General features: G+C 42.4%; 1 protein-coding gene across 2 annotated transcripts in view; it reads right to left on the reverse strand.

Moving 5' to 3' along the window:
* Positions 1 to 10,954: 10,954 nt before the first annotated feature.
* The window catches only part of LOC132323709 (uncharacterized), a 30,319-nt gene continuing 17,315 nt past the window's right edge, over positions 10,955 to 23,958 (reverse strand). Inside the window, exons 2-3 of one of the 2 annotated variants that reach the window (XM_059839234.1) lie at positions 18,209 to 18,339; positions 10,955 to 14,795 (exon numbers count right to left, since the gene is read on the reverse strand). In XM_059839234.1, coding sequence (XP_059695217.1) covers positions 12,672 to 13,751 — 1,080 coding nt within the window. In that variant the 5' untranslated portion in view covers positions 13,752 to 14,795; positions 18,209 to 18,339 and the 3' untranslated portion in view covers positions 10,955 to 12,671. The remainder of the gene's footprint in view (positions 14,796 to 18,208; positions 18,340 to 23,958) is intronic. The other variant, XM_059839233.1, reaches the window with a different exon arrangement.

Consider the following 23,958-nt stretch of genomic DNA (forward strand, 5'->3'; position numbering starts at 1 on the left):
TTCCACAGTCATGCACTAGAAAACAAGGAAGATAAAGGCCAAGAAACCACTAAGTCCTTCTTAAGCCATGAAAGTGTAGTCTACAGTTCAAGTGGTGTTACAGGCACTTTCCACTAAAGTAAGCAGCCTTTAGTGTCCCACCAGCAGAACGGTAATGAGTTTGTACTGGATGGGATGTTGGTAGAAAATGATCTAAGAGTGAGAAGGGGAAGAGACTTAGGAGTTTGTATTGCAGTTTATTTAGAAATAGAAATGTGAAAACTCTTCCCATGATGATAGCATGATGATGGGTTTAAAAGAGCAAGATCTTACTGAGAAGGTACCTCTGCCTTAGATACAGGTCACTAAGAAACAGACCCTGTCCTGCTGAGCCTGGGTAGCTCCTCACAGGCTGTATTGATAAGGCACACTGCTGTGAATAGCAAAAAAGAGGAGTAGGGAGGGATGAGAGAGTGTTTGCATACAGCCATCCTTGCTTTTCCAGTCCAAATGAGCAGCTTCTGAATTTGGGGAGCTTTTTGGTTGTTCTGTTTGGTTGGTTTGGTTTTTTGGTTTTGGAGGCTTTTTTGTCAGTGACAACACTCAAGGAAAGTCCAGAACTAGGCCTGAATTTAGCATCAGATGTAAAACATGTCTTTGAGCTACTCTGGGTGCTCAGCCAACATCAGTGTCACTCAGAGGGTTTAAAAAAGAAAAAAGATACCTAATGTATGTCTTCTCAGTATTTTTTGTGTTAATTTGCATAGTCTTTGACAAACAAAAAAGCAAACCCAAACCCAACTTTTTGTATGGTAGATATAGAACAAAAAATAATCTCAGCTCTCAGGAATCTTCTTCAAAGCTGGACACGTTTCTCCTCTACACCCTTTCAAATTTAATGAAAATATATATGAAAGATTGCATGAAGTTTGACACCTAACATAAGAGAAATATTACTATATTATTTAACAGCAATGCAAAATTTCTTCCTTCCTGTGTAATATTGTGGTCAACATTAAAACAACCTGCTATATTATAATGATGCTCAGTAGCAAACCCACTTTTCATGTCTTTCAAGTTGTCTATGTTTACAAAAAAAATTCTATTCACTCTAGATGTGTGGGATGTGAGCCTATTGATAAGTCTGAAAAGAAACTCCTTCTTGTGGTATAATTTTCTGGTCTGCACAATCACCTTTTGGGTCCTCCTTCTCAGTGCTGAGCCAGAGACTGGTTAAAGTGGGAGTACCAGATGATGGCTCAACAGGACAGTCCCAGTGAAACTCCTCTTGCTCTTTACAAGGACTGTTAGTGATGTTTTAGCACCCTTGTTTAACCCTTCTATGAGCTGTGAAAAGTCTACAAAAAATTCCAAGGCCAATGTTCAGTGTGGGATTTTATCACAGCAGTAACAAAATCAACACTAGAAGTACCCAAAGGGAAAAATATAGACCACTGTTACTGTCAAAAGTGAAGGTGTATGCCCAATATTCAGGGTAATTTCATGTCACCAAATGGCATACAGTAGCACCAAAGAGAAAAGGAGTTTGCTCCTTCTTTAGGGAGGAGGCCAAAAATACCAGGAAAGGTACAAATACAGCTGGAAGTTGGAATTTTAAAGGAGTGAAGGCCTCACATGTCTGCAAAATTGTGTGTTTGTCCCACGCCAGCAATTATTACATACTCAGGAATTGAATAGCTGTTGCTATGTGGTGCTGTCAGTGCCTGCTGCTTCAAAGATGACATTTTGTCAAGTCAGTTGCATACTCTGAGGTTTCTTCATGGCATGAGGGTGCAGGAGCTCAGTCAGTGGTGGGACAGATGCTCCTGCACTACATGTTTCATGCAGAGTGTAAGAAGCAGTACCTTTTCTACAATGACCGAGTGAAAAGTCTCAGTGGGGCTGCATGAGGCTCATTCTGCTGACTGCTGCAGCTGCATCTCTGCTCAAGGACCACTTGCTGTTTCTCTTCTTGTTCTAGATCTGCTATTCCATAAATATACCCACAGACACTACCTTCTCCAGTTTTAGAGCTGCTTGCAGGGTGGCTGGTTATGCTTGAATTAATTTCACAGCCTTTCAATGAGTTATTTTTCAAGTGTTGTGTGATCCTCCTAAAATGTTGTGGTAATCCGTTAAATACCGCTGTACAGTTTGGACTCTGAACCTATTTTGCTAGATGGAATGGTTGTAAGTTTCCAATTAACTAAAAATTAAGCATTAACTGGAATGCTTTATTGGAAAAAAAATGAAAACAATTAATTTTTACAATTAGAAATTAGTAAGTAAGTACTAGTAATTATTTCCTATAAAGCTGTACCTTGACTTTCTTTCTAAATATTAGTAATGCCTAGAGCCTTTCTTAAATCCCTCAACCATGAAAATTTCTTTCAGCCACATTAACTTTCTGTAGCAAGTGGTACTGAACTTGTTCAAGTATAATTTGCTTATGTTATGCCTTTTTGCTTACACACGTGACTGAACTGCTTTTCTCTCCACACAGTGGCATTAGTAAGTCCCTGGTTTACAGAGAAACATGCTGGCATTACAGATTATAGCTTTCATATTTTGTTTCTGTGGGCTGGGAGCTGCTATTGCTGCTACTGCATCAAATGAGTGGAAGGTCACTAGTAGAGCATCGTCTGTTATCACTGCAACCTGGGTCTTCCAGGGTCTTTGGATGAACTGTGCTGGCAACGCACTGGGGGCTTTTCACTGCAGACCTCACCTTACCATCTTCAAAGTAGAAGGTAAGGAAGCATAATTTAACTGGAACTTATGCAAAGCCATGTGTATTGCAAGATGTGAGCCTGAGGAGTAAGAGATTATTTTGGTTTGTACAAGTGATTATGTTTATGGCATTGTGATGAATATAAGTAAACGGTTTTGTAGGCAGAATATCAGAAACAACTTTATAGGAATGACGTGTATTCCAAGACAGTAAGCTCTACTCTGTGGTTGGTAGTATGTGATAAGTATACTGGACATAGTGCCAGCAGTGAACCGTCAGTATCGAACCACTATTAGCAGAGAGGTGGACCAAACTGTCTTACAGGTCTAATTTCCATGGCAAAATGAGCATTGTGCTTGCTGAATGGTGACAGGGGGAAAGATAGCAAGGTCTGTGACAGTTATCAGTGCTCTTTTTAGTATCTGAAAAAATCAGAGAGCAAATAACCACTCCGACGAATATGTGCATTCTGTGCAAATACTCATATACTAGGAATTAAGTACTAGTGTATATACTTACTTGTATAATGGGCTAACATTTTAACTTTAAAGATAAGAGGTGTGCTGTTTCAGAATGTCCATTTTAATGGAAAGTGCTAGATTTGTAAGCCATCTATCAGAGCATAGAAACGAATGGAGGCTTCTTGACTTGTGCCAGAAACAGCTTTTTTCAGAGATAGGGGCTAGCTGTAAGTGTACCATGCAATGTGTTTTGTGTTTCTCTCTATGTGTAAAGCGGTTAAGGAAGAGGTTTGGTTTTGTTTGCTGTTAAGCCTTGTGATAGTAGGCCAAATAGTGTTTTCAGTGAAACTGTGTGTAAGCACTCATGAGGGCCCTGGCAGAACGACTGCTCTCCATGGGGTGGACAGCACACAAGCAAGATGGAGTAGAAGAAAATGCATTAAGACACCAGTATTTTAGGGAGACAGAAAATAAACTCAGGCTAAACAGAAGCAGTCTCCCAAAGCTTTTATGAGACCAGAAAGAAGCCCAGTTCTGTTAAGATAATAGCAGCCAGTGGTGAGTGACATAGAAAATGTAACATTGCATGGTTGTTACCATACGGTAAATTACGTAGACAGGGTCGTAGACTCACACATATATGGAAGCATGGAATCTTGGGGATGTTCCAGATCCTTACCTTTTTTTGCCTTTCATGCCCCTGACACATCAGACTATGTGCTGTGACATCCAAATCAATTCTTACACATGCAGATGATTTTGAGATAAAACTTGGCATAATTTCTCTACATATTTCGTGATGCCCTGTTTCAAATCATCACACATCATCCATGAGAAATGTGAATGGATAAGAAGGGTTTTATTTCTTTTAAAGAATGCTGTTCATCAAAAATTATTTAAAAGGCACAGAATCTCACATATATTTTTGAAAAGTGAATATTTTATTTTGTAAATAAACATTTATGCATTATTTCTGCCAAGATTTAAAGGAAGAAAATCAGTTCTTCTTCTCAAGCATTGTTTAAAGCAATATAAAGTAACTAGAAAGTGCCATTATTGCTATTGTTAGTAGCACAAAATCTGTTTTCAGAATAATCAGATGTAATCTATTTGCCACTTTATATTGTTACTATTATTTTCATCATTGGCAGATTGAAATTTGAATAAACAGAAAATGTATGTTACTCATGCATTGTTTAAATATATACTTGAGCATCTGAGTAAGATTTTGCATGTTTGTTTTTTAGAGGAATATAGAGTAGAAATTCATTAATTAAAGTAGCACACTCTTGTTCAAGTAAGAGAGTAACAAGCTGATGTAATGACATTTAGGAAGTCTAATTTTAACTTGCCAGTGCGTGCACCAGCAAAGGATAATGTTACATGTAGCACAAACACTACTGGGAAAGAGCGAGGTAGTCAGTTTGGAAAACCTGCTAAACATAAACTGCTGATAATCCAAGAAAAACAAGAGTTCAGCAGGGAAAGGGCTTTGTACTGTCACTCTGTCATGGATTGTAAAACGATAAAATGCTCAGATTAAAGAAGTAATGAACTCTCTGTCCTCAGAGCTTCAATATATCGTTTTAACTTACATACTGAGGCCACGGAGGGATGGCAATATAACTTTTCTTCTGCACGTCCGTCTTTTTATGGAACCTATTTGGAATTTTTCCTATAGCCAAAGACAAATTACACAAGTTCCTCATTCCATTCCTATCTTTTCATTTTCAGTCTACCCTACAGAAAGTTTTGGCAGTAACAGCAACATTAGCAGTATTAGCAGTAGCAGCAACAGTATTATGTTAGTGAAGTAAGTCACTCCTACTCCAAAGCAGATTCATTTGATTGTTAAATGTTTAATTGCAATTTTATGAGGATTTTGCAGGGGAGGCTTCTAAAGGGGGGTCTATGAAGTTTTAAGGGCGGGGGGGGGGTGGGTGTGTTCTGTTTTTACAGAAAAAAAAAGAAACAAACAAATGCCAGAGGACTTGCTCTGAGCAGGATTACCCTGCAGTCGTAGGCAGTATGTAGATATTTGCCAGAACTGACTTTCAGCTAGAGGACTAGTTGTGTTGATAGGAGCAGAAGAAAGGCAGTGAAAGCTCAGCTTCTGCAACCCAGCCCAGGTACAGATGTTGAGGGGTTCATGTTTCTGGAAGTCTGGGTTAGCAGGGCCACACGGCTAACAGTATCCAAAGTTACCTGGGCTGTTGCCAAATGTACATGTGCATTCACATGCCCAGCCACAGTGTGCTCTGCTGCAGTGACTGAAACATTCAGATGAAAGATCTTAGAGGGAGATCCTGAATAGTAATAGCATTGTAGCTACAGTCATTTAAGGCAATGTTTGTGGAAAGAAGAAATATCTTTTATTAAATCAACTGCTTTGGGAGAAGTATGCAACAAAGTCATTCATCAGATCTGACACGAATACCACAAGCTTCAAGCTAAATATTATCTGGGAACATTGTCTCTTCAGTTAACTTAGTTATGATTATGAGAGCATCATATACGCCCATGGAAATTGTATGACTGAAACCAAGAGACCATTACTCACAAGCATAAACTTACACAGCCAATAAATGCCAGAAATTAAAACTAGCGGTGAGACAACATTTTTTCAAAAAGAGTAACCTTTGATTAACCACTCACTCCTTATCAGCAAGATACATAAAAAGCCTTCAAAGCATGAGCTGGAGAATCGAAACTCTGGAGTCATGAAGTCCAGAAAGATACTGACTTTTTATGGCAGAGTTTGCACCCAGCCTGCCTCCTGCTAACTCCCCAGTGCTCCACAGGTAATAGTTAACCTCTTTTGTCATTCTTCTCATGTATATAATTCTGAATTCTTACAATGACAGAATTACCCAGATTTGACAAGAACCATCTTTTAGCTATTGAGCATGGCTTAGACACTTTATTTAGGCATTTTGACTTCGGTGATGTTACACAGAGCTGTTTCGTTCACATAAAGAATTGTAACTAACCAAATGAGCTGTGTCTACATCCATTTTCTATGACACTTCCTCAGTCTGTCAGGACAGCAACTAGGCTTCTTCAAACAATTAGTTTGGTATTTTGCATGCCTTGCTTATGGCACTGCTTAATGACTCCTGTATGTTCTGATTTTCCATACCATGAGTTCAGGGAGGTGTACAAGAAACTAGGACAAATCTGCTTCCTCAAACCTTTGCTTTTTTGAGCCTCAGATCTCCTGCTGGCATCTTGTCAGTGCCTGTTTTGGCAGAGCCTGATGGGGCAAATAGTGCTATCCTGATGGTAGCCAATATGGAGCAGGCAGTGCCCAGCTGTTCTGGGTCACATCAGCAAACCAATGCAGGGCTGCCTTTTCATGATACCGCCACTGCAATACAGATAAGCAGCAGAAAGAAGCTGTTCCAAGAAATCTGCTATTGCAGCACCTGTACCCAGAGCAGCCTTGCATAGACAAACACCATTTGGGTTCATCAAAGTGTGGGAGGCAATTCTAGCTGGGCTTCAAGGTGACACTAGCGATTTTGCCAGAGAATTCAGCCTCTAGAGCAGGAAAGGACTGACATGAAAGTGTCCCTTATCTGACAGAAACTTACTGCCAGGGAAAGCACACTATGTATTTGTTTCGTGTGAGTCGACAAGCCAGTCAGCTATACATACGGCAGCCAAGGCCAGGCTTCTCCTCAGCCTCAGAGGAGAGCACTTAGTGCTAAACCCCCCAGGAGCCAACACCACGGCTTTACACCCATCCTGAGTGGGTTGACAGGCAGTCAGGCTGCGTAAGCATCGGGGATAGAGACTGCACTTCTGCTCCCTGCTGCCTGGCAGAGCCCCATGGCCTGCTCTGCTCTGCCCTGCCCCGCTCTGCCCTGCCCTGCCGTGCCCTTCCCTACCCTGCCCCGCCCTGCCCGCTGCCGTCCCGCCGGGGCCGGGGGAGGCGGGCGCGCTCCTCTCTCCATGGTGCTGCAGGAGCGGCCCCGGGGAAGCGCCGGCCGTGCCCGGGGGTGGTGACGCCCGCCCGGCTGGGGACAGCCAGCTGCCCGGCTCTCTGGAAAGGCGGCATGCCTCGCCCCGGCTGCCCCCGGGCAGAGGAGAGGTTGAACTGTGCCAGAGCCCGGGCAAGCAGCAGCTGTGTGCTCTTTTGGGGCATCGCAAAGGAAGGCGCCGGGCCGTCAGCCCGGGGTGATTGGCTTAGCTATCATCAGGAAAGGAGAAATCCACCGGCACGGCTTTCCTCTGGCTGATGGTCAGCCACAGGGGACTCTGCCGGAGGATCCTCCCGGTAGTCAAAGGGTCAGAGTCACGGGGAGTCGTGATTAACCCCAGCTGGTAAGCAGGCAGCTGGTCGCTCACTCTCCAGACACCCTCGGTGGGATGGGGAGGAGAATCAGAAAAAGGTAATACCCATAGGCTGAGGTAGGAACAATTTAATAATTGAAATAAAACAAAACATAGCAGTAACAATAGCAAACAATAGTAACATAGCAAAACAATAACAATAGCAGTAACAATAATGACAATAGGAAAAAGAGAAAGAAGAGTAAAACCCAAGACAAAGAAGTGATGGACAGTATAAATGCTCATTACCCACTGACCAATGCCCAGCTCATCTCCAAGTAGCAATCAGTCCCTCACAGACAATGCCCCTCCTCAGTTTATATTCTGAACATGTCTGTGGTATGGAATGTCCCTCTGGCTATTTTGGTTCATCTCTGTTTTCTCCTAACTTCCTGTGCACTTCCTCACTGGCAAAGCATGGGAAACAGAAAAGTTCTTGATAAACACTACTTAGCTACAACTAGAACACCAGGGGATTATCAACATTATTTTCATCTGAATACAGAACACAGCACAGTACCAGCTACTAGGAAAAGAAAGTAAGTCTACCACAGCCAAAACCAGAACACAGGATCCAATATTTATGTTAGAGGATAACTGTGCCAAAGAACTTTCCTGTAGCTAGCAAATCCTTCTCGAAAAAGTGCAAACTGAAGGGAGGGTTGTGTCAATATGGAGGGAAATATACAGTAGGATCAAAGCTCAAATTTGGGAAAGATGGCCATGAAATACACAGAATTCCTCTCAGACTTTTATTAATTGGTTAATTCCCATGGCTTAATTTCTTAAAGTACTGTCCATTTTTCTGCAAGCAGAAGGATCACCATTTGGACTGACTGAAATGCTGATTTCAGCATGGAATCTTTTGTATATGCATAGGAATAGAATGTCAAGTCCTGGTAATAAAAGGTTCTCCACTTTCACAGTTTGCATCTGCATTGTAGCAAGGCTATTTCCAAGCTTATGGCCTCTCTCCTGACATTAGATGACTGAGTCTGCTCTCCACTCAAACAGTATAGCCTGAGACATTTTTAGTTCCTAGAGAAGTCTGGTAATGCACTGGAAGTCGTGAAACATCATTACTCTATACAGCAAATCCTTTTAGAATCTCTTATATTGCATATCATTGCCCCCACACCAAAAAATGAATGAATCAAGTAAATGAAACAGTTCAGCCTAGGTAGCAGTTAGTCAGAGCCATGCCATGCCTTATTATTAGGCTGGTTTCAAGTTAGAAAATAAGTTGATTCATATGCAGCAGAGCCATTCATGAAGTAGCCTCTGGCAGAACAGATATGAACTGAAGGAGGTGGCTAATGTATCCCATGTATCCGAGACATTTTTCCCACAGGGAGCTCCAGCAACTGCTTTGCAGTAGATACACGGCAAAATCCAGGGGTTCCCAATGGGATGGTAAGTTCCAGAGGAAACCCCCCAGAGGCAGAACAACCCTGTGAAACCCAGATTTGTGGATCTCAGAGACGACATATAGGTTAAAGATTTTGAAGTGGTTTTCAAGGATTCCTGCTGCCAAATATTGTCTTCTGTTTGAGCTCTTTGATTCCACGATTTTAATCTACATGCTCTGAAAATCCATGAATCTAAACCACAATGAGCACTATTTACTGCTGTTTGCTATGCAGGCTGTCTGGCTCTGGCCAATTACACGAACCAGAGTAGCCCAGAGCTGTGGGCAGACTGGAAAGAGATGTGCCTACTGGGGAATCTGCAGCCAGAAAGATATAGAAAGGGAGTGCAAGAACTGCAGGACTAGACTGCATGGGGCCAGATGGAAAACACTGAGGATGGAGCCTTTGGAGACTGCTGCCACTTTTGGAGAAGGTGGTGGCAGGTTACAAAAGACAGATTCTGGCGCTGCTTTAAAATCTTCAGAGTTACAGGAAAACACAAGACTTTGCAGATCAGTCCTCCTTTTTAGCTCATTTACACCTGGCAATTTGACAGCATCTCTGCAATCCTCTTTTTGTGCTCTGAGCCTTCTGTCTTCTCACTGGACAAGGACAGAGGTTACAGTGCTGAGGTTTTTTTCACTTTTGTATAAATCTGCTATCTAGACGAGAGTAATGTTTCTTTTGCTTCTCTTCACTCCATTTTAGAGATTTTTGCCACTCAGAGTGGTTTCTTCATTTGAAGAAAATCACTGAGGAAACACGAAAAGTAGAAAGGGCTGCTATTTGTTAGTGTGGTGCAGCTGGTGCAAGGACAGGAATGCAAAGCTTGTTATTAGGGCATTAATAACAAAGCTCTTTCATCTTCTAATACTCACATCAGGATAGATTGTTATCTCTACTTTGCTTTTAGCTTTCTTTGATTACTGCTACACAGCAGCAGAGAGTGTACTGCAAAATGAATAGGACTCAGCAGTAATTGGTATGCAGCCAATGGCTTAAAATATCTCTGTTCAAACAGGTTTTGTACCTTGGTCTGCCTTGTGAGCACTGAGGTGGGTGAAGGGAGCTTCCCTCTGGCATATGTTGAGGAGCCGAAGGCCACTGTACCTCTTCTTATCTTTTTAGCAGTCGTGCTACAACCAGAGCTTCATTCAAAGTTCAGAGATACAATCCATTTCATTTTCATGAGTCCCTGCAGCAGGAGGGAAAAGGAGGCCTGGCAAAACCAGCTGTGATAGGCAGAGGGTAAGAGAAGGAGACTGAAGCGCTGAATTTGTAAATCATTAAAGCTGATGATTTTGAAATTCTCACTGCTGAGATTTAAGCTCTTGAATATTTATTTTTCCATCATGGAGTAGTGCAAGGGAGAGAAGAGAACCTAAGCAAAGACCTTAAGAATGAGTAAAATGTAGGGGAAATGTAGGGGGAAAATATATGTACATAAAAATCTCTCCTACAGTTATTACATGGAGTTGGCTGGGCAAGTAAGAGTCACATTGGCATTGGTAGAGAAAATAAATTCTTCCACTGTCAGTAGGGATATTAAATCTCCTAATGCATGTGTTACCCTATCTCTCATAGTACTTACACATAGTTTTGCAATGTAAAGCAAAATACCAGATGGGCACAGCCATTTTATTAGAGATATGCACATGGGATTCCTCTCCGTATCCCACATGCATCAAGTCCTACAGTGTCCAGTTATCCTTATGAGCTTTCCCTGGAGCGGGTGCCATGGGACATTCTGCTGGTTTAGAAGCTGGTCAATGTATTCCCTTTGGTTTTTCATTGACTCAAATTAAATCAAATGCTTGGAGTTGAGTTGTTGTCAGGGGCAACTCAGGGCTTCAGAACCCCACTTTTTTCAAGTACTAGTGCCAGTACTTGAGGGACCTCTTGCTGCACCCAGTGGATTCCCATAATCCACCTGTCCTGGTTCAGGGCAAATTTGGGAGAGAACCCCCAGAGGGCTCCTCTAGGAAAGCAGATTCAATTGGCCCCTCCCCCAACCCGTTCAGGAGAAAATACCTCAGTGGAGAAAAGTGGAAAAAACCTGTTTATTAAACAATAAAACCTAAACAACATTAAACAATAAAACCTCTTGCTGCTCCAAAAGAGATGACAAACTCAGAAAGTCCTTCTCATGGGTTGCAGCTCAGCTCACTCAGTCTCTGATCAGTCCCTCTGGAGCTGGAAATGCTGCAGCCCAGGCCCAGCCCAATGGCCACAGGTGTGAGCTGCCGATGCTCTGCTGGGTGTTCAGTCCAGAGCAAGCTTAAACAGGTCCAAAGAAAAGGGAAAAAAGCCCCACAGTCCAGGGAACTTCTTTGCCTCAGCTAAAACTAACTAAAACAAAAGAAGAGCTCTGTCCCGCTGTCTGTCCATCTCAGACAACACAGTCCAGGAGCAGGAATGTGTAGGAGTGAGTGTGGTGTCTGAAAACAAACTGCACGCTTCTTCTCTCCTCCTTTCACTCAGAACAAGTCGTAAAGGTGCAAAACTTATTATTCAGCATGAACAGAACAAGACGATTGGGGATAAAAGCATCATATAGTCAACCTAGGACATTCTACCCCTCATCCCCATGTCATCAGTTTACTATTAAAATTAATATATATTCTAACTCTACAAACACGTACGTTATACACCCAATATACAGCTATACACAGACAGTGGTAGTAACATTCAGCAAATAGTGATATTTACACATAGTTCTCACCCAACAATCAGATCTCCCTGAGGTACATATCGTGTTCTTCCATCTTTTTGCATTATCCACCATGTGCAACCTGGTCCCTGAGCAAAGACAACCCCACGGATGGGTTTGTCTGTACTCGAGGCAGAATTGATCCAAACTGTCTTCCCTAACAAACATCTGACACGTACCACTGGGACTTTGTCTCCATTTACTCTATGCAAAGGCTCAGACCGGGCAGGGCCCACTCGGTTAGTAGAGCCTCGGGTGTTAACTAGCCAGGTGGCTTTTGCCAGATGCTGCTCCCAGTTTTTGAAAGATCTTCCACCTAATGCTTTCAAGGTGGTTTTTAACAGTCCATTGTACCTCTCCACTTTGCCTGCAGCTGGTGCATGGTAAGGGATATGGTACACCCACTCAATGCCATGTTCCCTAGCCCAGGTGTTGATAAGGCTGTTCTTGAAATGCATGTCATTGTCTGACTCAATCCTCTCAGGGGTACCATGCTTCCAAAGGACCTGCTTTTCCAGGCCCAGGATGGTGATACGGGCAGTAGCATAAGGTACAGAGTAGGTTTCCAACCATCCTGTGGTGGCTTCCGCCATGGTGAGAACATAGCGCTTGCCTTGGCGTGTTTGGGGCAGTGTGATGTAGTCGATCTGCCAGGCCTCCCCATACCTGTACTTGGACCACCGCCCACCATACCACAGGGGCTTCACTCGCTTGGCTTGCTTGATGGCAGCACACGTTTCACAGTCATGGATAACCTGAGAAATACTGTCCATGGTTAGATCCACCCCTTGGTCTCGTGCCCACTTATAGGTGGCATCCCTGCCCTGATGGCCAGAGGCATCATGGGCCCATCGAGCTAGGAATAACTCTCCCTTGTGTTCCCAATCTAGGTCTATCTTTGACACCTCTATCTTTGCAGCCTGGTCGACCTGCTCATTGTTTTGGTGCTCTTCGTTGGCTCTACTCCTGGGGATATGGGCATCTACATGGCAGACCTTCACAGGTAGCCTCCCTACCCTGGTAGCGATGTCTTTCCACTGAGTTTGCTACATATAGAGATCATCTGCACACAGGTATCTTTGTGCTGCACTTCCCAGAACCCGTGCCCAGAGGCTGTGAGGATTAGCCCCCCTCATCATTCCTTGGTCGATGACAGGATCATGTGACAGGGATCCCAAATGCCTGGCTTCAGTGCCATTCAGAACTGTAGCCTCGCCTGCAGCATCCCAGAGACGGACTAACCAACTAATTATGGATTCATCAGGTCGCTGGGTGTAATCCTTCCTTAGGCCACGAAGGTCCTTCAGGGAAAAGGACTCAATAGTGGCTTCTGATGCTGTGTCAGTTGCTTTAACTTTGGCTTTTGTATCAGTAACTGGTGTTGAGGGTCCTTCCCCTGGATCATCATCGTCAGTCACTGGCCGATTGGTTTTGCTCGTGTACTTCTTTCCTGCAACAACTGCCAGTGGCTTAGGCTTACTGTCTGCTTCAGCTCCAGCCTGAGTAGCTGGGGTGTTGGCTGCAGCCTGAGTGACTGGGGTAGCTGCTGCTTTATCTCCCTGCCTGCCTGCCTCTGTCTGCTGCTCTACAGTATTTAGCAGGGTGCTATAAGCATATGCCAAGGCCCAGCTTATTGCAATGAGACTTTTTTCCTTAGAGTCACCATGGCACTTCTCTTTCAGGTATTTCCCCACCTCAGCTGGGTTCTGAATTTGTTCACATGGAAAATCCCAGTCTACAGGATCAGAAAATTCCTTCAGGGTTTGGCCCATATTTTCCCATTCTCCACACCACTCAGGATTTTCCACACCTGGGTCTACTTCTGGGTCAGGGGTCTCATCAGCTCCTCTGGACATCTCAGCCCTCATTCTAGAGAAGCTGCAGACCATATAGAGGAAGCTTACCGGATTGAATACCAGAAGGATGGTCTCTTTGACATTCAGGGGAAACTGAACATTCTCAAAAAGTGACATAACAGATTCAGAGGAGAAGAAGGAAAGGAAAGGCTGGAAAGCCTCATTCCCTGCTCCTTCTCTAACTAACTGGGTGCAATTGCTAATAAATTCGCCAAACATACTACTGGAACTGGGATGCAGGGTAGGAGGAAGAAACCATGAAACATACATATCGTAAACAGACTCTGTATCTTTGTAAACACTTTATAAATCATTATCACCAAGCTCAGCACAATAGCTATTCCAATCTGTGCCCCCTACTGTAAAAATCACATGTTAGGGACAATGATCCTAGTGACCAGAAAGGTATTGAAACCACAAAAAATGTCTAGAGACCAGAACCACATGAAGGCCTCCTCCCCAAGAGACATTACGAATTCGAGCGACATGGCTACTGACTGCTTTAACCCACTGAGCAAGCACAACCAACATGCAATCAATAAAGGTTTTTTCCACTTTCTCGAGCCACACGCTGGGCGCCACTAAATGTATTTGTCCTGGTTCAGGGCAAATTTGGGAGAGAACCCCCAGAGGGCTCCTCTAGGAAAGCAGATTCAATTGGCCCCTCCCCCAACCCGTTCAGGAGAAAATACCTCCGTGGAGAAAAGTGCAAAAACACTGTTTATTAAACAATAAAACCTAAACAGCATTAAACAATAAAACCTCTTGCTGCTCCAAAAGAGATGACAAACTCAGAAAGTCCTTCTCATGGGTTGCAGCTCAGCTCACTCAGTCTCTGATCAGTCCCTCTGGAGCTGGAAATGCTGCAGCCCAGGCCCGACCCGGTGGGTCACAAGTGCGAGCTGCCGATGCTCTGCTGGGTGGTCAGTCCAGAGCAAGCTTAAACAGGTCCAAAGAAAAGGAAAAAATACCCCCACAGTCCAGGGAACTTCTTTGCCTCAGCTAGCTAAACTAACTAAAAGCAAAGGAGAGCTCTGTCCCGCTGTCTGTCCATCTCAGACAACACAGTCCAGGAGCAGGAATGTGTAGGAGTGAGTGCAATGTCTGAAAACAAACTGCGCGCTTCTTCTCTCCTCCTTTCACTCTCAGAACAAGTCTTAAAGGTGCAAAACTTATTATTCAGCATGAACAGAACAAGACGATTGGGGATAAAAGCATCATATAGTCAACCTAGGACACCACCCAATCTTCTCTTCATGGATGACATTGAAGCCTGGGTCTCCTGTATGACTTTCCTCTTCAGGGATACATTTCCTAAAACAGGAGAGGGCATATCACCTCAGACTTCTGTGCTTTAATGTAGGACATTCTCTGGCACTTCTCAGTTGCTGAATGGAAAACATTTATATTTTCAATTTGGCAAAGCACATGCTGAAATTCAGGCACATGCAAAGTCCCCTGAGAACATTTCATTCATAACTCCCCTTAAATAGCTTGTGCTGGTCACCCAGACATTTGCCACTTACTTTTCTAAACAATTACTTGAAGCAGTTAAAAAAGTAGAGGTACCAAACCCTTCTGAGGACCATGCCCAAGTCTGCTGACACATTTATTTGAACATTCAAGTTATGCTTCTTTTTTGCTGTTAACTTTTCTAAAGAAAATGTGTGTTAATCTGGAAGTAATTAACCAAGCTCTTGTAAAACACCTCCTGAGGATTAATCTGTGTAAAGGCAGAATTTTTAAACTGCACATCCTGAGCTAAGATATCTTGTACTATTGAACAGTTTTCCATAACCAAGGCTTCCATGTAGATTTTAAAACTTTACACCACCAACTGGATGTGTTATTAATATTATTTTATAAGATTATTTTAGGTTAGACTCCAAATTTTTACTTCTAGCCCCCACCAGAAGTTAATCATACAGACTCTACTGGTGTTTGAAAGAGTACAATTGCATAACCTGACAGTCAAAATGAGAAGCAAAACTAAATAGTTGAAGTTTCTCATTCCAGTGCTTTCAGAATAATATATACTGGTTTTCTACCAGGTGCACTCTTAACAATTTTTATAGTTGCTATTACTTTTGTGTCCAGCTGAAACGTGAGGCTACTCTTCTGCAGATACCAGTCAGAAACAAAGGTGTGTCTAGGACTCATATTCAGGGCAACACTCACTGAATCATATTTCCAAAGGAAACTAGAGCTCTGAAGTTCTAAATTTCCTCTGTAGATGGAAATCTGCCAAAATCTTATGTTTTTTTGGAGACTGCCTTTTCCTTCTTCACAAATGAATTTCTAAACAATAACACAGACTGTCACATAAAAGCCTTTCCATTGATATTTCATCCTGTAAGCAGCAAAAGCAGAAACCAAACTGCAGCCAGTAAGAAACAGTGGAAGTGACTTCTTGTCCATATCTCTGTGTGCTATTTCTTGGGCCACGAGGAGAACAGGACTCTTGGGATATATAAACAACTTCTCCATTGCAAGCTCACCACGTGCCCAAGCTGCTGCCCCAGGCTGGTGTCTCATCTCAGCAAACATCACAGCACATACTGGGCCATGAGTCAGCCACCTTTTGGTAATAACAGAAAAAGTTATCTCACAAAGTGGGGAAAAGAGGTAATTTAATTAACTAACTAACTAACTAACTAACTGACTAACCATTAATGGCATCTGGCTTTTCCATATTGTATTTTTAATGGAAATGTTCCACCTAACAAAGCAGATGATAAACTATATTCCAGCAAAATTAATGCAATGGACAACTTTAATCTACACCACCTTTCAACATCCTCAAGCTACATATAATTTTGTTTTACTCAGTGACTGTTACAAAACCTCCAATATTGTGCTTACTTAATGCTGTCCCTAGAAACAGTTCTTTGCAGAAATGCAGCATTTTTGAGTGTCAGTGCCTCTTGTGCCTCAAGGCTCTGATTCCCTCCAGGGCCAGGACATCCTGCACTGCCATAGCCATACTTTGGCCTGGGTTTCACTGAGGGTGCAGCACCCCCAGCCCATGGCTCAGCTAATCCTTCAGAGCAGTAAAGCTCCCCTGCCCTGGCTGCTGGTGGTGGCCCCTCTGGAGGGGAGGGAGGCAGGAGGAGAGATAGCAGCTGAAGCCAGCAGTGTGTGTCTGCAGGAAAACTGTTCCCCAAACTTGTGTCTGAGGGGTGCAGAGGGCTGCAGTGTGAGGAGTCCTTCCCCTCTCTGCCCTAGGCACGCACGGAGCAGAACACTCTGTGTGTTAACAGAGACAAGCCAACATTTCCAGCCAAGGTACTTCACTGATGTCTGTGTGCCAAGTGGCTTCACTGCCTTCTTTGGTTAAGGTTAAGAGAAATGTTGTTGTTCAAAGGAGAAAACAAGTGGAGGTGTTTTCCCCCCTCACCCTTCCTGTCTGCAAATTCAGGCATCTCTGGTCTGCAGTTCCTTATAAACAAATGAAGGAGCTTTTGTGGAGCCTGTTGATAAGGCTCCACACCACTCCACATCCCACCAACATTTATTATTATTTTTATGTATGCAATAATATGCAAATGCTTGAGTGCTTCCTAAGGTCACTCACTCCTTGTGCTGCAGTGTGATGATTGCTCTGGTTACTGCAGAGTCCTGAGGGCAAGCCCAAGGCAGCCTAGGACACCTCAGGTTGTCAGGGCCAGCTGATAAGATTTTCACTTATCAGCAAGGTCTATGTGTGCAAGACTCAGATACAACCAGGTGAAAGGAGAGTCTGGGAGAATGGCTTTCTCCTGGGAACAGTTTGCAAGGAGATAAAACACCTGCAGTCAGGGCAAATGAGTCTGGTGTACAACAACTGGGTCATGGGGCAGGAAGAGAACTCCTGGAAAAATACAGCCATCCAAAACACATCAGATCATTAGGAAAGCAGAAAGTGAGCTTGCAAGATGCCAGGCTCTGCCTTGACCTAATGGTGACAATTTGGCCACCACTTTTAGTACAAGGGGGACTGGACCCAAGTTCTCAATTTCAGCAAAATCTACCTGCTCAACTGGGAGAAATTTGATGATTTCCAAAATTTCTAGCATTTTAAGCAACAGAATGAGCGAGAGTTCTTATCTAAGGACTCTGAATGCTTTCAGCTGCCTGTTCTTTACAGTTTTGAATAATATCATAAATCTGCATCTAGCAACAGAAATCCGTGTTACATCCCCTGGCTCATACACACTCACAGAGCATGGTTATAGTCCTTAATACTGAAGGGAAAGCACTGCTGAACAAGGGACAGGAACTAGGAAGCAAAGAAATGTATTTGAGATCTACGAGACTCCTGAGAAGATCTTTAAATGAAAAAGGAATGATGAGGAAAATTCTGCTCCCAAACAAGATTTATTTCTATTATGCATGAGTCATTCAAAGTGGATTTAAAGCCAGAGATTTTTTTCACTGGCTTGCTCACTTTTCTCACTAAGTGAAAGAAAGAACATTACTTCAGGGTCTGAAGTTCACTGGGTTTCATCTGCTTTCATTCAATTCTACCAACAGCAATATTTTTGAAATGGATTTGTTTCTTTTTGTTTTCCTTTTCTCTCAACATCCCTGCAGCCTTACTGTCTCCTTCATGCTGCTAGCAGAGACAGGACCATAAATTAGGTCAGTGCTATGTCTGACCTGGTAGTTGCTTAGGTAATCTTAAATTTTTATAATCTATCCTCTCCTTTGCCTCAAAACATCTACCTTCTCCTTTCTAAATAACTTACTGGAAACTCAGCAGAACAAGAATTCCCTCAAGCTTCTGGTCGGCGGTGGGGGCTGTGTAGATGGACTAGCAGGGATCAATCCAATATCCAGGATCCTCTCAGTTGAAATCAGTTAATGCATATAGATTGTACTGTTTTGCAAAAGAAAAAACAAACAGCGAGCCTTTTTAAAATTCATTTGTCTGCAAGATGTGAGATGGCTTCTGTTTGGCCCAAACAAAGCCTCTGCTGCTGTTGTGTGTCCGCTTTGGGTACTACACTTGAAGCAGAATGCAGAAGACTTGGAAAGGGCACACATATAATAGCAACTAGAATCCCTCAAGTTTATGAAACATGCTCTGTATGGAAAGACTGGGGGAGTTGAGACTGTTTAGTCTAAGAGTAGACTAGCTGTAGGCACAGAGATAGTCTTCAAGTATGTAGTAAGTGGCTGAAAACAGGAAGAGTATAATCAGTTCCCCATGTCCAGTGGTAATACCACAGGAAATGGTGAGAGTGGATTAACTACAAAGAATTAAAAATTAGCAGTTTTGTCATTCTGTCTTAAAGCCAACTGACCTTTTTTATGGACAGCCTGCCTCTAACCCTTAGCTTACATTTGTTACTCTGCAGTTGTTTCACTCTCTGATTACCTCCAATATCTGTGATATCTATGATATCTAAGATACCTCAATCAGCTCAGCCTTATACCCTACGTTCAATTCTAGCCGCCAGAAGTGAAATGTGCCTCTTGATGTCTTCACCTCTTCTCTCTGTGCGACTCCTCCTTGCAGCCGGTTAAGGTGGAAAGCCATATTTCAGAAAATACAGTTCATACAGCAGGTAGTGTTCACTTGTCAGTAGCCTTTGGCCTACAAAGATCTTTCAGTGAACTTTTGATCTGCAAAGGCCAGTTGGTATTAAATCCTCTTGCATTTTTTTTAGAAGTATTTCCTACTTTTTTTCTGAATTTGGAGATGGGTGTTTTGCTCTGTGATTACAGAGCACTGAGCTCTGTGCAACACATTTGATGCCCATGGTTTGGCCTAGAGGGTGCTGAGACATCAACTGCCCTAAACAAAGGCAGCAAACTCACATTCATCCTATTTCACTTCTCCATGCTATTTTTACTGCCAAACATTATTCTATTCTCCTAGCATATCTGAAAGAGTCCAAAACAGAAGGGGGGCCCAGGGGGCAGGGAAAGCCAATATAGGCCAAACTCCTTGAAGTACCCAAGCTATATATTATCCTTCTTCTATCACATATAAGAATCTTGGATGGTGTGGGTCCTACACGTCTCTTTTTTTCCTGCCTGGGAGATGTTATCCTGGTTCATCAGGCACCTGAAGCTGGATGTAGATGAGGTGCTGAAATTACAGCACTGGATCTTAAGCAGAGGTTTAGGATTTATCCCAGACCACTTTAGACATCAGTGCTGTAAAATGTTGTGAGCTAGCTAATCACCCTGTGATCACTTTAGAGGCAACAGGAAAAGGGAACCTTCTGGGACAGCTTCTGTCTCATCCCTGGAACACGCCTACAGCAGGCCAGAGGAGCACTCTAGATGTGCCAATTGACAGTAAAGCAGATGGATGATTAGTGAAGGTATGGGCATACTAGGCAGGATTCAACTCAATCCTATCCTGACTCAGAAGATACCTACACGTAGATCCCCATACCTCAGATCAGCTGGATGTAATTCCTTCCTAGAACTTTCGATCCAAACATGAGAGCACATGGAAAGCAATTTCCTTCTGTTCTTCTGCAGATAATTTTCCCATATTTCACATATCTCCTCTCTCTTAGTCTTTGCCTGAAGGGAGCAACACTTTCACCAAAAGCTGCTGCAGGGACAAAGCACTGCAGCCTTTAAATTGTCACCACTTGCTGAGAGCCTGCATCTCACTCAAGGAAGAGGTAGTGCCAGCTATTTCAAAAACAGCCTGCCATGTGTTCCTTTGAGCAAGCTTTTGCATAAAACATACTCCTTGTGCTCCTGTGTGTGCACAAATTCAAGTTGTCCCTTGCTTCCCTTGTTAAAGATGCTTCACTTTTTAAAAGGTCCTCCACAAATCCCAGACTGGTGGAGAAGTAATTACAGTGGGCAAAAAGGCTAATCAAGAGGAAGGGCTGATTAAGCTCAGTTTTGAAGGCTATGTCATTACCAGGCAGCTCTTAGGAATCAATGGAAATTTTCAGAAAGTGCTTAATAGTTAGAGTGAACTGAAACTCTATAAACTCTTTCCAAAGGAGCCTTTTGTTGAAATGTTGGCAGTATGTCTGGCTGGAGTCAAATAAATTAGTCATCAGATAAATCAGTCATGCCAGCTATGAGAGTGACACCAAAATAAACAGAATGTTTTAGTCAAATCCACAAAACAAAAGGAACAGCAAATCTTATTTCAAATTCCCCCATGTAATTGATGCATAATTAAGCTTCTAAACATGAAGGCAAGTATGCTGATCCAGAGTGTGTGACGATGAAGATTGTATCTTTGAAAGTAAATGGGGATCTCCGGATGCAATTAAAAGTAATTTTTGAGTTGCTAGTTCCAAGTTCCTACTGGCAAAATCCAAGAAATGCAAAGCCTGAGTGATTCCTAAATTACTGCAGTTTCAATGCCAGGGAAACTCCACAGATTTTGATGGAATTACATCAGACTCAGACTTCATGAGGCCAACAGAACTTCCTCCTTTTAGAAACAGATTGTCAAATACTTTAAAAAGAAAATGTCAGAAAAAGTTTAAGGAAATTACATTCTACTGGTACAAGAACAAAATTTGGGGGATGTGCAACATATGGCAACATCAGTTGGGATAAGGTAATACAAGTGCTTTATCCCAAACATGCTGCCTTAAGTAATCTACCTTACTAGTCTAAAATACACAGTCTGAACTGTTTTAAATTTTTCTTGTCCTAAAATACAAGCTAATAACAGTGATGTTCTTATTAGTCCACTTATCCTTGTGATTAGCTCATCTATTAATCATTATTGTAATATGAAATATTTTTAAAAGCTACTTCTACTACCTTACACCACTCCTCTGAATGCCTGTTAGTCTGGCAAAGGACACAAGTCCTGGAAGGGAAGAAGCAGGGCATGTGAAAAACAAGCAGTGCAGATGGGCAGCAGCTTGTGGGAGAGGAGAAGCGCTGCTTTTAATTGGATTGAGGAAGTTAAAAATGTTGTGAGAAAGCTTTTCTTATCTACTTAGTGTTTGTTTCCCAATAGCTGCTATTTCAGCCTAAAATCCTACACTTTGGGTGCTTAATGTCAGATAAGTAAGCAGATTAAGTGGCCTTGTTATATAGAGGATTCAATTCTCATGGGCTTCAGATATCTGCACTGAGATCTGGCAATGTGACCAATAGTAGTTCTTAACTTTGGCTTCTTTTTTACAGTAGTTCATCTACTATTGAATTTCATATCTAGGTTTTAATTCCAGCAATAAAGTTACATTCTTTCTCTTGAAGGATAAAGCTGTATTTGCATTGGAAAATCTGTGCTACTTTCATTTTTAATATAAACCACAGAGATTATAGAACTGACAAGGACTGGAAGGAAAGTATAGCTCTGTAGGGTGCTTAAGACATTTGTGAATCTGATTCTGCTTCCTGAGATATTTTCACTGCTCAGCTGTCATCAATATTCACATATTTGGGGCAATACATCTCTTTGATGCAATGCTCCACAAAGGAACCAACCAGAGGCATTGTGCTGTATTTGCGCTTACCAGGAACCAGTGAAACCTGAACAAGAGCTGATTGCCTGTTATTGGCTTCTAATCTGTAATTGCCACTGTGCAAACACAAAGCACAAAGCAGCTCTGTCCCACAGTATTTATAATCTAGGGAGCAAACTTCAAAAGAAGTATGTAGGTTTATGGCAAAATGGAGGAGGAGGTAGAAGAAGACAGCCAAGCTTGTTTGATAACCCTACTTCACCAAAAAAAAAAAAAAAAAAAAAAATTCTTTCATATTAGTGGGGTTTGCAGGCTCTTGGTGAGTTTGTTCCTCCAGGGCACTGGGAGTTACTCCACCAGCCACTGTTGCATTTCTTAGCTTGGAATAACTTCTGTCAAAATCAAGAAGGTACAGCGCCCCTCCTCTCCACTTGAAATGCTTTATAGCTTATAGCTCTTTGTCATCTTGAAGAAAAGGATGAAAAATGTCCAGTCAGACTCACTCAGAGATGAGGCAGAAGCCAGAACCCTTTGTCACAGCTGGACCACAGAATAGGAAACCACATCTGACAGCAGAATATGGGGGCTTGGTGAACCCACTTCTCTCCAGTGCCCATGGGACTTGTGGACCTACTGGAATGAGTCCAGAGCAGGGCCACTAAGTTGATCAGAAGGCTGAAACACCTCTCCGATGAAGACTGGATGAAACAGTTGGGGTTGTTCAGCCTGTAGAAGGGAAGGCTCCAGGGAGGCCTTACAGGAGCTTTCCAGTACCTAAAGGAGGCCTACAGGAAAGCTGGAGAGGGACTTCTCACAAGAGCACGTAGTGGTAGTAAGAAGAGGAATGGCTTTAGGCTGATGGAGGGCAGATTTAGACAGGTCTAAAGAAGAAATTCTTTACTGGGAGTTTCTTGGGGCGAGGACATTAGGCAACAGAGATTTTCTAGGAGAAAGACGTCTTTACACTTTAGGCAAACAACAAATCCAAGGCTGAGAAGAATTTGTGTAGGGAATATTTTTGTAACTGTATAAAAACTGTCTTGATCATACAGATTCTCAGTAACTATCACAAAGGCAAAAAGTCTCAGAGGAGGAGACTCCTCATGCTGTCCTTTCCAAAATAATTCAGGAGGTTGTCAGTTGATACAACTGAGGAAGTAATAAAGATAGTTGTCCTCATCAAAAATGTGCTTTTAATTGCATATTTCAAGACCTCCATACCACAAACCAATATGGATTTTCCCTTTTGGTACTGTTCATGCATGTCACACTGTTCTCTTTTGGAAAGCATGTTTCGATGTAGACACGAGTCTGGTCCTAATGATTTGACTAGGAACGAGATGAGTTGGCCACTTATCCAAGATTCTGTGATATACCTAAGAAGAAGCAGATTATTTCTCTGAGTTTGTATGTTTCCTTTTTACTGATAATTAATTTATAGAGTCATAGAATTCTTTGGGTTGGAAAAGTACTCCATGATCATCAAGTCCAATCTTCAACTTTTATCATCATCCATTACATGTATATGCCAAAAGCTCTTATTTAGCCAGTTGCAGCAGAAACTAGGGTCCAAGAAACAACTATTAGGGGAAGAACTTTATGTAAATACATCGGATTTGGCCTGCTGGCAGGATTAATAAGTTTGATGTGGTCCTCTAGGGTAAACATTCCTGAAAATTTGATTTGGGGATCCACAAATTACTGTTCATATAGAAAATAAAACTTTTATCACCTACAAGGAAAAAGGAGAGGGAAGTGTTGCTTTACTCAGGCACAGGTGTTTCTTCTTTCTTCTATTCTCCTTGCTGTTTTTGCTGGCATGACCAATTGGACTTTATTTGGAAAGAGGAGAGGTTTTACAGTAGATAATCCTTTTTGTCCTTGAAAAGCCTAAGAACCTTGTTGTTTATCTGTGGGGTTTTTTTTCCTATGGATTTATTCCTATTTCTAGAGATTCAAAAGTTCACTGGTAAAAGCCTAAAATCATATTATTAGGATATTCTAAGATCCTAATATTCAATTATGACTAAGACACATAAGATTATACAGACCTGGTAAGGTTTCCACAACATGTAAAACATTAT

This window comes from Haemorhous mexicanus, chromosome 2 (genome assembly GCF_027477595.1).
Source record: "Haemorhous mexicanus isolate bHaeMex1 chromosome 2, bHaeMex1.pri, whole genome shotgun sequence".
In the NCBI taxonomy this organism is placed as follows: Eukaryota; Metazoa; Chordata; class Aves; order Passeriformes; family Fringillidae; genus Haemorhous; species Haemorhous mexicanus.